We start from the raw sequence: 12,240 nt of genomic DNA on the forward strand, positions 1-12,240 counted from the left end.
ATGGTTCAAATTATGTGGCTTTTAGCATTGTAACTCTTGCAGTGAGCCATATTTATCCCAAAAATCAGAAGTATGCTTGCATGTAAATATTACTTATCTCGGAAGTAGAACTAACTAAACACCGGTTGACAAATTTGTTGACAAGTAGGACCAAAACACAAAACAATCCCACGTGAAAGAAAATAAAAGTGAGAGAAAGGGCCAGAATGCTCCCCTATCGTCCTATTTAGCCATGGAGAAGGAAGGAGGAGAGAGAGAAGAACCCACGCATCCTCAAAGGGGGAGGCCGAGGCCGCGACTCGCGAGAAGAACCACACGGAAACCAGGAGGGGGAATCGCTCGAAGAATGCCGCATCAATGTCTCGGTAATTCCCGTTGATCCTGCGTCAATCCCCAACGGTTCCGACCGAATTAACCCGGCAGCAGAGTACGATCCGTTTGGGCCCCGATCGTGGTGCTGTGGCTGGTTTCTGGTCGCCGCCGGCCGATCGCGCCTCGATCTAGATCCGTGGAGGGGGCGTTGGCAGTCTGGACCTGAGGAGTTGATCTAGTTCATCTCTTCCTTGGTTGGTTATAGGATGCGCTTGCTTGCTTGCAGGGATTGCTTTTTTTTTCTACTGTGGAATCTTTTTCTCTTCGTTGCTGCGAGCCCTGGAATCCAAATGCGTGTTTCGAAAATGCAGACCAGTTCACCCCGATTTGCTGCGGATCGGATTCGATTGATTGCTGTGTGGTGGAGCAGATAGTAGTTAATGTCGGTGGTTTGCTTTTTTACCTTCCAAACTTTTTGGGGATTGCTAATTTTGCTGCATTGCGTCGTAGTATTAGCATTAACTGCTGGTTCATAGTGTTTTTTTGTTAATATTCCTAGGATGACTTTGCAGCTTAATTATATTGGCAATTCGGAATCCTCTTTGTGATAAAGTCTGAAAAAACTTTGTCATAAGCTAAGCTTATTTAGCAGTGTGGTGATGGACTTTGACTATATCTGCAGGATTGTGATCTGATCTCTTGGTATGGTTCATCCGAGGTTTCTTGTTGCTTGTTCAGGCTCCAAGTTGTGCTTCATCTCAAATTGTCGCAGTAACTATAAGAACATGATTGGTGGTGGGACGGTGACATCCTCACTAGTGATGGGTTTGTGTCAGAAATCTAGATGTGGTTCTAAGGTAATCCTCTCGTATTGATAGAGTGGGACTGATTATTATTGGAACCTTCTCTTGTTCATATTACTGGAAGTTGGAAAGTAAGGAGCGTCATTGTAACATCTGAATAAACATCTTCTGGAAGTAAGAGCAAGTTCATTTTTCGTTCGCTGGAGTGAGCGATATTGGGATGGGTTTGCCTCAAATTCCTATGGTAAAGGAGGAAGTGCCAACTACACTCAGTACACCTGTAACCAGTCCTCATTTCAGTGTTAGTGGACCCTGCAATTCGGGTAACCTTCCTGTAGGATGCTCAAGTAGAAGCGCATTTCCATGCCCATCCACCAGTGTTTTCAAGAGAAAATCTGCATTGGGCACTTCGAATGAATTCAGTAGCCATTTCAGAACCAGCCATTCCACTGATGATCCTGCAGGCTTCCAAGGCCTAATTCCTGAATCAAGAGATCCAAGTTATATATCATTCCATGAATTCAGATCTACTGCCCAGATGCCTGCAGTGAGGGTTGTTGGGTTTGATTCAGGAACTGCTTGTTCCACCGGTGTTCCTAATATGATGGTAGCTGACAAAATCCATTCATCTTTAGTCATTGGTAATCGTGGTTCATCGGCTGGACAGCATGGACTTCAGGCAAGGAAAAGGGTATTGTCACCATTAACCAATGTGCTTCCTGCTGGACAGTTCCATGGTGATGCACTGAACATTGATTCTGGCGATGTCAAAAATCAGCACACTCATTGTGTTAGACAGCTCTCTTCTTCTGGCTTCCATGACAATAAAAAGGCCAACATTGGAACTCTTGATTCCTTTCAGTCACCTACTGAGCCAGCATTGAGATACTCCAATTGGAGTACAGACCAGGGTGTCGGAAAGTTTAGTTCTAATGTATTCACCGATGGTCCTTTGCTTGAGGGCAAGGAATTCTTTTCATGCTCAGATCAACCAGGAGCTGAAAGGTTTATGAATCTTTCAAGGGTGTCTGTACCGCCTGCAAGATTATCACATTCTCCTCCACTCTCTCTTTCTCCGCTTGGTCCAAAATGGATGCATAGAATGAGGACTACAAGAGCTCAGCGGGATCTAACGGGAGAAATTGTAAGTGATTTCCTTGGCCTGAAGGAAATGGGGGAATCAAATTGTGAAGATTATTCAGAGTATGGTGTTAGAATAAGGATGAGAAATATGTTAGAAGAAACCAGTATTTTTCATGATGGATTTGATACAATGACCCCTAAGAGGAGTTTTGATAGAAGATATCGGAACTGGATCCCAGAATCTGCCCCTGTGTCCCCAAGCATTGGATGTATTAGGAGTTTGAACCTCCTCCCTGTAAGGAGGTCACTGGTTGGCTCCTTTGAAGAGTCTCTCTTATCTGGTCGCTATTCATGTGGAAAAGACAATCAGGTTCGCCGTGTTTTCTATTACTCAACTTTTGATGAGGATACCAGACATGTTGTTTTTTGTCTTAATTTTTTATTCTCATAGCAGAGTATTGATGGTTTTCTGGCTATTCTTAACGTGACTGGTGGTAACTTCTCTCCCCCAACTCAGAAGCTTCCATTTACAGTAACAAGCATCGATGAAGATAACTCCTTGTTGTACTATTCATCGATTGGTCTTGCGGAGAGGTTGCCTGCAAACAATAGCAAAAGCCCAAAACTCAAAAGAAGCCTCAGTAACAGTGATTCGCGGTCAGCAAAAAGTCGGCTACGCATACCTGTTAAAGGCCGCATACAGCTGGTACTGAATTGCTTGACCTTATAATATTTTTTGATTTTGATTGGGATGTACTGTGGCCTGTGTATTTTTTATATTTATCAATTGGTTTGCAATGCTAAGATATTTATTCAGATAATGATAATAGTAGTGAATCTTGCATGATTTAACTCAGTTTAGTATCTATTGTCATGGAAAGTTTCTGTGAGCTTAACTTTCTGTTGTAACTAATATATGTACCTTTTTCACTTCATGGTAAAGTTGCTATTGTTTGTCTCGGGAAGTATGCACAGTGAAGTTCAATTTTAACGATTTATTGTGTATGCATGACTTGATAAACCCACATGTTTGGAGCACGTTTGTTAGACATGATGGCACATATTACACCTTGATCTTGAAGTCTGCATGCCCTTATGTGTTATATTTAAACTTTTGATTCAGTTGATGAGCCAATCTAAAAGAAAATTGCAGCACCTTTCTGCATCTGGCGAAAAAAGGACTGCAATTGTGTTATTGTTATTTGGAGTTATAAAATTGTGATAGGCCCATTGAGCTCATGATGCTACCTTAATTCCATGTTTGGGGCTAACTTGGGGACTTAGATAGTGCACCTCACCTCCCTCAGATTGCTCTCTGATTGGTTCTTCAATAACTTCTATTAAATGGTCATATTTCTAATGATTTGTGTATTTCACATTAAGGAAAACTCTTGTTTGGCAGGTGGTCAGTAATCCGGAGAAGACACCACTTCACACCTTCTTCTGTGCTTATGATTTGAGTGACATGCCTGCTGGAACCAAGGTATGAGAAATCAGTACATGTTATAGCCTTTCTGGTGGCACCAAAAAAAGGCCCCTTGTCGGCTGTTTCAAAGTAACACAAAACCACCAGTTGCTTACAGAGTAATACCTGGCCACAGGCACGTCCTGGGCAACCGGTTGGTGCGCCCTGGGCAGCTGGTCTCTGGGGCCTTTTCTCGGTCCTGCGCAAGAGAATCTTCTCTACGCAAAGAAAACCTCAGGGGAGGTCCCCTAGGACCGAGTTTTTTTATTGCCTAACATACAATGATACACATTTTTTGCTTATTATCTTATCTTTATGTATGGCTCAGATTCTTATTTGACATGTCATGACAGAAAATGTGCATCATGTTGACTCTGTTGTGATTCTTGATTTTGTTGATTATTAAAATGGCATATTTTTTATTTCTTAGCTTTTATGTTGAAATTCAATTAATATTGCTGGATTCCATATACATATTGAGACATGTGGTTCAGTGCCATTCATGGACTTCTATTTTTGGTAGATAGACAAAAGAAGAACGTCTGGGTTATCTCAGTGTTCCTATTAGAGTTAATTGTAGAAAGTCTTCTAAATTCATTTTATTATATCTATTAATTTTGGGTGAGGGGAGGTGGGGTTGCCCAATATCAAAGCAGGGATTTCTATGAGTCTTTACTGGTTGTAGCCAACCAAGGCTGCCCACTATACCAAGCCAGAAAATTAATTGCTGCCCGTTAGTGAAAGTATTGCCACTTCAGTTTATATTGATGTACTTGGTGGTGGGAGTAAATAAGTAAATTGTAATGTATCATAAGGTGCAAATGCTTGATCATCTGGTGCCATTTTGTAAGTACTGCCAGGTGCATGAATGATTTATGCCTTTTCTTATGAAATGGGTGTCTAATTTCTTCCTTTAGGAGTCACAATTATTTAGTTTTATTTCTTTACTTCTTTTTCTCAAGTTCGTGTTCTTATATTGTAAAATGGGACAGACTTTCATGCGGCAAAAGATCACTCTATCCTCTGCTTGTCCCTCTTATCCGACCAAAGAAGGAAGCAAGGCCAGTGACGTAAAGGTCGAGTCAGTCCAGTGTGGAAGTGAACTTAGAGAGTGTGGTGCTCTATTTTCCGAATGTAATAAACCTAATGCCATTGGTAGATAAATCCAAATTACGGAGTTCAAGTTAATAATATTTGTTTTTGATTTTGCAGGTTCTGAAAAGGGGCATAACTGCTGCTCAATTGATGAGTCAGAAAAGGAAGGTTGCTCAGATGCAGGATGTTGCTCCATGGAATGTGACATTATAGTAGGGAATTCAGAAAATGACACCAATGCTGATGGCTGCTGCTGTCAAATAGACACACGTCTGTCAGGTGGAAATAAATCTTGCTGCAGATCTTCCAAGGTCAATGATATTTCAGCTGGAGGTGTTCTTCGCTATGCTCTGCACCTACGTTTTCTGAGCCCTTTCTCCAAGAAGTCATCAAAATCAAGGCAGCAATGCAAATCTGATGTCTCATCAGAACTCCACAGTCGCAGTACTCAGACCGAGGGAGAAAGAAGATTTTATCTCTACAATGATATTAGAGTTGTCTTCCCTCAAAGGCACTCAGACGCTGACGAAGGCGAGGTATGTGGCAATTAACATATTTCAGGCTGTATATTTCACCCTTCTAGCTCAATGATAGTTTTGTTTCTTTATGAAACAGTGAGATTGAAATATCTGAACCTATAACATAGAAAGCATTCAGTATCCACAAAACTGCCAATTGGGATGCAAAAATTATAAGCTATCTTTTGTTGTTGTTGTTTTATCTCTTTGTTCCAATATATTTGCATTACTAGATACATCACTCCAGCCATGTTTAAGTATGTTTCATGAAACTTAGCACATGACATCTTTTAAAGCCGACTACTGCTGATGGCATTCCATTTGACACTGGCTAACTGATTCTTTTTTCCTGGCAGCTGCGGATTGAGCACGACTTCCCAGCAAATCCTAAATATTTCGACATAAGCAACTAAGACCTTGTACACTCCTTGTGTTAGCTGCAGATGAAATTTGTGCATATCATTTCGTCACTAACTTCTCTTCTGTTTATTCCCGTTATCCAGATGTACAGTACTAACCTTCTGATCAAATAGCTCATTTCATCTACTTTGCTGTATGATCTTCAATTAGAGTATTGCATTGTGACTGGGTGAATATGCCATCATCTTCTCTCTTGCCAAAACAGATCCAAGAATAATTTCTCTTCTTGCTTTGCACCCACGCACTGTTTGATGAGATCTTTTTTTTTTAGATAATGCAAAAGGAGTTTTGGCTATGCATACAGCCCCAATTCATTGTGGATAAGTTCTCCTACCTAAATAAATACTTCTTTTTTATGAACTGAATTTTATTGACCTATGCTTTGAATGAGCTTCAATCAAATCGATGAACATAATTGTGTTGGGGATAATGGTAACAAACCACTTTGTTGACAAAAATATAAGAATAATATGAACAGTCGGTGTGGATTCTAACTAACGGTATTCTCTAACTAAACATCTCACGGTTCAAATGTGGGTATTTCTGTGTTCGGACCATGAACTGCCTGGTAGAGAAGCCTGTGCAGTATACTCCTATAGGGGTCCTTTTCTCTTTTCTCCTTCAGATAGTTGATGCAGCTCTCCACTTCAGATTTGACTTGCAAATAGAGGCGTTGGGCCTCATCTCTGTCTCTCAGTTCCTTCTCTCTCCCTATGCAAGCAACCAAGCAAACGTAATGAGATTTTTTCTCAAAAATATTACCATACATCAGGTTTTAGAAACACATCAGCATGTATCCTGCCTTGTCATTTGGTGGCCAAACAGATAAAGCATGTTAATTTCTCAAGAGAGAATGCCTGAAAAACACTACTTCTTCAATTCGTTTTTTAGTAGGCAAATTAGTATTTTCAAAGGTCATGCTTAATAAATTTTACCAATTGTATATGCTACTCAAGTTATATGTATCCTAAGGAGTATATAAAAGGTTATATGAATATATTCATATTTCAAATATCTTTTAATATGACATTAGCTTTGTAGCAATTGATGTCTAATTATATTGTAAGAAAACTGATGGTCAAAGTATACCTCTAAAGACATTTTAAAATCCTAAGATGCCTATTAAAGTGAATGAAGGGAGTAAGTTTAAGAGGGTGTCATCTGATTGTTTTTTGAATTTTGTACCTCTTGTTTCAATAGGCTTTCCAAAGACGATATAAAACCGCCCTGGTACCTTCGGCGCAACCACTACAGGGTGCATTCCTTGATCTTGTAGCTCCCCCATAGAATCAGTCCTTTGAAACCACAACTCTACATCAGGACATTACACAGAACCCAAAAAGGGAAAGGAGAAAAGAGAAGAGATTTTCTGAATTTGAGCAGCAAACCTTAACTTCAGGCCATCACGAGTTAGCACCTTGTCGAGCATATCATAGAAGGGAAGCTTCTGAAGATCATTGTAGTCTAGCAACAACTGAGATGGTAGATTAATCATCAACCAAGTTTGTGTTCCCAACTGAGATACTCTCTTCATTGGAAATTACAAGGCGTATTTTGTTTCTTTAGGATAAACATTTTACCAATACAATTACTCTATCAATACATAATTCTTGTGCTGCCATTAGATCCCAATTCAAAAATACTTTCTTATGAGTATACTCTGATATCACATAAATAAAAGGGCGGTTGTTGGTCAAAGCCTTATCCAGGAAATGAAATACGGATTGTAATTTCAAACTTAGGAAGTAGCACGGTGGTCGGTAGGAGTAGGATAGCACTTACATCGCATATATCATCTTCTCCCACAACTCCAAATGGTATGATCGTTGCTCCAAACCTGGATGCCATTCTCACAAATTCAGGTTGGTCTGGCCAAAACAACTTGTACTCCTCTCCCTGAAAACCACAGCCCTCAGTGTCCATCTCACCGTTACGGCCTTACCGCTTTGACTTCTCATGGTCGCCAAGACATGACTTGGTCAAAAGCCAATCAAATAACATGCCAAACCCTCACCTTCCTATGAAGCGCTTCCCGCGCGCCTCCAGGGTACAGCAGCACAAACTCCTTGTCCGCGAGGAGCTTGTAAAAATTTGCCGCCGTGACAGGTACCGCACCCATGATCCGATGATGATCAAAGTGAGCTGAGTCTGGCATGATCTGCTCTGAGTTCTTATCAAACATGAAGGGGTGAGCCAGGCCCCGGATGTGGACTCCAGTGCTGCTCAGCACCCCTGTGACCATGGGTCCAAGCTCAAGCCCCAAGAGCATATGGTACCCAACCAGCACGGCAGGACCCTCCCTTGGCAGCCCGGCCAGTCCCCTCACTATCTTCCCATCAGGCAGTGTTGATAGTAGCACCGGGTCAGTGATAAAGTTTAGGATCCTGAAAGTTTTCAGAAATTCAGTAGCTTTCAGGAACTATTTGGAATGGCGACTTCACAGAATTCCTATGGGATTTATACCATTCGTTGTAAAATTGTATTTTTATGTTCTAAAATGGGGTATAACTTGCTAGAGAAATGTACCTGTCACGATTGATAGCCTGTTGGAGCTCATCATGAGTTGGCGGTAAATAATCTGAAACAAAATCCGTCTTCCTTGAGCGGCGATAGTACCCAGCTCCTTTGATGGTGGTTGCAAGATCAAATTCAGCTTCCTGTCAGGTATTTTGTGTCATTGTTCATCTGGACTTAGAAATGCTTGTAAACAGTAGCTGGCCGTGGCCATAACCCATAAGAAGAGTGATACAAAAGAGACCAAAAATTTAGCTGGCATACCAGTAAGATTTTGTGGCCATTGTCTCTGAAAAGGCGTGTTCTGCATTTCTCTATAGCACCACGTAGCTTCTCAGCCTCTTGGCTGCTAGGCAGCAGTTCATCATTTCCACTGGCAAAACAATATCAACTTCGGATCAAGTCTGAAGTAGGAAAATATGTACAAATAAACTTTTCATGGATATAATCCATGGAAAGCATGTTTCATACGGTTATTCTCAAAACTTTTAAGAGTGATGACAAATGGAAGAAGAAAGAGCATTCTTCCCTAATTTGCCTGTATGACCCTCAGTGAGTCTTACCTGGCTAGTACCAAAGTCTGGGCTTTGACTGCATGTAAACGGGAATTCACAAATGATGCTGCTGTCTTCAGTATTTTCAACTTCCACATTATGGATTCCTTTGTCAAAATATCAACTAAAAACTGCAACAAAAAAACGTAAAAAAGAATTAAGATCCTGGCGTAGAAATAAATTTAACTGCTGTATTTCCAACCGAATAACAGATACGAACTGAAAAATGAAATAGCATCAAAGTGTTCATAAAATCAGTTTAAAAAACAAACAGTAATGGAAATAGCTTCATATGTTTTGACATTTTTGAACTCACCGTAAGGGAAGCCAACAAACTGGAGGTGATCTCTGATAATGTATTGTCTTCTTCAGGAGAGAAGCCACGTCCAACAACAGTTGATGTTATCTTCATGAAGTTCCCTAAAAGCATTAAACTATAATAAGCACTCAGCAGATGCAAGTCAAATGAGTATACTTTTCATGCTATAGTCAACTATCTTCAGCCATTGTGCAATGTTCAGTGAAGAACTACAAGAAGCAGATCTGACAAGGGGCAGCGAATGTGTGCAGTACATTGAGGAAACAGATGACGCCTACATCTCATCCACCTAATATTTTTGCAAAAGTACTTGCTTTCGAGTGAATCAAAGCAAGCATGCCATTCCTCTAACAAAACAAGTGTAGAATTTCTCAAAAAGATTAGTGTAGAGATGTAAATCAAAACCTGTCAGAAAAGTTAGCAGCTGTGGAGTGGTCAAATGGAAGGGTTCAGGGACAAAATCCAAGAAGGCTGAGAGAGTTTGCAGCTGTGACTTATGGAATGATGTTCCTGCAAGATGAGGCAAATTCCATGAGTCCGGGAAAAAGTTATCACTGAAAGATCAGAGGAATACAAAAACCGTAGTCACTTGCAGCAAGACCTGGGTTTACTAGGATAAGTACCAGATCGATGTCTGGGTTTCGCACTGCCACAGCTAGGGCGACGCATGCTCCTACTGATTCTCCAACAAGATAGACTGGTCTGTCTGATGCTCTTGAGCTCTCTGATTTCACTGTCGTCTCAACAAGTTCAACAAGTCCTGCATTCATTCGACAAAGTTTTTGGAGATTTTATAATCCTGTATGTTGCAGTCATGATTGAACTACTGAAGTTGAGATAATTTTGGAAGAAACCATCTAAGTTACAAGTACAGTGCATTCCCATGAATTGTGGAAGAAAATGCATGCTGCTGTCTACTTGATTCTGAAAAATCGATATGATAAAGACGTACCTTCAAAGGACGTGCGATCTTCAACTGGTATATGCAAGCACCACAACTCAAACATCCTGCAGCTTGGAACAGTTCATTGGTCGCATCCAAGAAAAAATAAGTCATGAATTTCCATAGAGAATTGCTCTTACTTTGCCAATTTCTCATGGTGGCGGATAAGTCCTAAACCAACTCCATCGATTCCTGCAAGGATCCGATCGAAATCTAAATCAGATAAATTTCTGAGAAACCAAAGTAATGAAATGTACCAATCGTTTAGGTGTTCTAACATTACAGGACAGCTCGATTTCACTTAGATAGCAAAAACATCACATGGGGATTGTATTTTCAGCATTGTCTGAATCTGTCAAAGAACAAAATTCCGATTCAGTGCCACTACAACAGTCGTTTCTGTCCACCAAACAGTCAAACAGCACACATGTGACATGTCGGCATGTCTCTGTCCATTAACCATGCCACTTACAGCAGCCATCACCTACCACACAGTAAACCGTTTGCCATTTTCCCCATGCTAACAGTGAGAAAAGCGGCCCTTTTCAAAGAACAAAGCATAGTGAGAAAGCAGCACATGGTCCACATAGAGTTTTGTCAGATCCTCTTGTGTTGTTTATGGCATCGGCATGACCTGCAGCAAGTCAACAAAACTAATTGGGTGGCATGAGCAGGCAAGCCACCAAATCGTCGGCAAGTTGCCTATAATTTAGTGCCGCGCTATGTTCATGATGCGCTTAAATAATACTACAACTGTTGTCCTGAATTATCGTATGGCCACCAAAACCTGTAACTGCCTACAAAACGTTGTATTCTGCACTGCTGCCTATGGAACGCACATGACACACAAGTTTAAATGGTGGATGATAATGTATAGAGGCTAAAATGATATAAAAAAAAAGATCAATACCGCAATACAGCTCTGTACCGAAATATTTTAACTTAAACTAATGCTAGATCCCTTCTGCATAATGTTAGTATTTTGTTAGTGCCTGCACAATATGACAATTTACATCCCTTGCATGTAAGCATGTTAGAAACAGCAGTGCAAGTTTTTTCTTTCCTTTTGATTGCTGAAAAGGACGGGTGTCAAAAAGTAACACGGCAATAGCTTCTCCACATTGGAATGTTCAGGTTAAAGTTAAACTCATCAGCTGTGCTTTGTCAGATATTCAAATTTCAAAAAGAGCACTCAGATTGCAAAATTAAAGATAGAGAGATCACTAAGCGAGAGACGACGCATTATTTTTTCGAGGGAAATGGTCGTACATAGTAACATACCGGGCAGGTAGAGCAGCGTGGGCGCGCCGAGGACGCGCTCACCGCCGGCGCACTCGAGCGGCGAGAACCACCGCGGTGGCCCGCCGTCCTTCCGCCGCGCCATCTCCCCCGCCGCCTCCACGTACTCCCTCAGCCCTCTTCTCCTCGCCGCCGCCGCGCCCGGCGGCGGTGACGCCGAGGCCGAGCTCGACGCCACCGCCACCGCGCGCGGCCTCCTCGGCTCCCACCCGTGCGCGGCGGACGCGCGACGGAACGGCGCGCGTGCGAGGGGCGGCCGCCGGGAGCGAGGCGGCGCGACCGTCGCCGCCGCGGCGCTGGGCGCCACCGGCATGGCCGGTGGCTGGAAAGCTAGTAGTTAGTAGGCAGGCTATGGAGGAGCGAGGTCGGTTGACCACCCGGGCCGTTCTCGATCACCGCGGCCAGCAGCAGTGCGCGCGTTGTGTATCGCGGCGTGATTGGCGACAGACAAAAAAAAGGGGGAGAGGGGAAGCGACGTAGGAAGCCCCCCAAAGGTGGGCCGCTCTGTCAGAGAGAGAGAGAGAGAGAGTGAGAGAGGGCAGGCAGCTCGATCGCTCGGGAGTACAGGTTCTCGAGTTTTTTTTTTCCGGATAAAAATACCGGCGTCGCTAGCGCCCGGAAAATAACGTATAAACTTCTGCAATATAGAAAATTATTTTGTAATATTAGAAAATATGTCGAGAAAAGTTACGGCATCTGATGATAATAAAATATCCGCGGTAACATCTATTTCATGTTTTATGGAATATTCAAAATCCAGATGAACATCTCAATGAAAATGCAACATCCGGATTAAGCAATTGCAACATATTTGTGAAGCATATGCAACATCGCAATATCTAGATCTACTTTGCAACATCCACATGAAATATTTGCAACATTCTTCTGAAACATTTAAACGCGTGGAACATACGC

The 12,240-nt window shown here is 41.9% G+C and overlaps 2 protein-coding genes across 4 annotated transcripts; one reads left to right on the forward strand and one right to left on the reverse strand.

Moving 5' to 3' along the window:
• The first annotated feature begins 207 nt into the window (after nucleotides 1-207).
• On the forward strand, nucleotides 208-5,932 carry LOC112881476. Of its 2 annotated transcripts, none has more exons than XM_025946177.1 (7): nucleotides 208-365; nucleotides 995-2,568; nucleotides 2,653-2,904; nucleotides 3,601-3,681; nucleotides 4,656-4,797; nucleotides 4,876-5,294; nucleotides 5,633-5,932. In XM_025946177.1, exons 2-7 carry the CDS (start codon nucleotides 1,336-1,338, stop codon nucleotides 5,687-5,689), a joined length of 2,184 nt encoding a protein of 727 aa, XP_025801962.1. In that variant the 5' UTR covers nucleotides 208-365; nucleotides 995-1,335; the 3' UTR covers nucleotides 5,690-5,932. The 2 variants fall into 2 exon arrangements, with proteins under 2 accessions (XP_025801962.1, XP_025801963.1); XM_025946178.1 differs by having other exon boundaries at nucleotides 1,051-2,568.
• Nucleotides 5,933-6,047: 115 nt separating this feature from the next.
• Nucleotides 6,048-11,752, reverse strand: LOC112881477 (acyltransferase-like protein At1g54570, chloroplastic). 2 transcript variants are annotated; one of them, XM_025946179.1, is made up of 14 exons: nucleotides 11,308-11,747; nucleotides 10,167-10,218; nucleotides 10,036-10,091; nucleotides 9,685-9,843; nucleotides 9,489-9,593; nucleotides 9,081-9,184; nucleotides 8,774-8,895; nucleotides 8,475-8,583; nucleotides 8,223-8,353; nucleotides 7,711-8,080; nucleotides 7,479-7,592; nucleotides 7,085-7,170; nucleotides 6,882-6,991; nucleotides 6,048-6,407 (listed from the first exon to the last, which is right to left on the reverse strand). In XM_025946179.1, the coding sequence occupies exons 1-14, from the start codon at nucleotides 11,636-11,638 to the stop codon at nucleotides 6,217-6,219; spliced, it is 2,040 nt and encodes a 679-aa protein (XP_025801964.1). In that variant the 5' UTR covers nucleotides 11,639-11,747; the 3' UTR covers nucleotides 6,048-6,216. The 2 variants fall into 2 exon arrangements, 1 of the variants encoding a protein (XP_025801964.1); XR_003226478.1 differs by having other exon boundaries at nucleotides 6,369-6,407; nucleotides 6,882-7,007; nucleotides 11,308-11,752.
• Nucleotides 11,753-12,240: the final 488 nt, after the last annotated feature.

Source organism: Panicum hallii, chromosome 2 (assembly GCF_002211085.1).
Source record: "Panicum hallii strain FIL2 chromosome 2, PHallii_v3.1, whole genome shotgun sequence".
In the NCBI taxonomy this organism is placed as follows: Eukaryota; Viridiplantae; Streptophyta; class Magnoliopsida; order Poales; family Poaceae; genus Panicum; species Panicum hallii.

Bases quoted from the DNA above. Each gene is read 5' to 3' on its own strand.
- LOC112881476 (XM_025946177.1), top strand. From the start codon at position 1,336: ATGGGTTTGCCTCAAATTCCTATGGTAAAGGAGGAAGTGCCAACTACA. The intron at 4,798-4,875 runs GTAATAAACCTA...TTGATTTTGCAG, and splicing joins TGGTGCTCTATTTTCCGAAT to GTTCTGAAAAGGGGCATAAC. The intron at 5,295-5,632 runs GTATGTGGCAAT...TTTTCCTGGCAG, and splicing joins CAGACGCTGACGAAGGCGAG to CTGCGGATTGAGCACGACTT.
- LOC112881477 (XM_025946179.1), bottom strand. From the start codon at position 11,638: ATGCCGGTGGCGCCCAGCGCCGCGGCGGCGACGGTCGCGCCGCCTCGC. The intron at 8,354-8,474 runs GTATGCCAGCTA...AATACCTGACAG, and splicing joins ATGGCCACAAAATCTTACTG to GAAGCTGAATTTGATCTTGC. The intron at 6,992-7,084 runs GTTTGCTGCTCA...GTGGTTTCAAAG, and splicing joins CGTGATGGCCTGAAGTTAAG to GACTGATTCTATGGGGGAGC.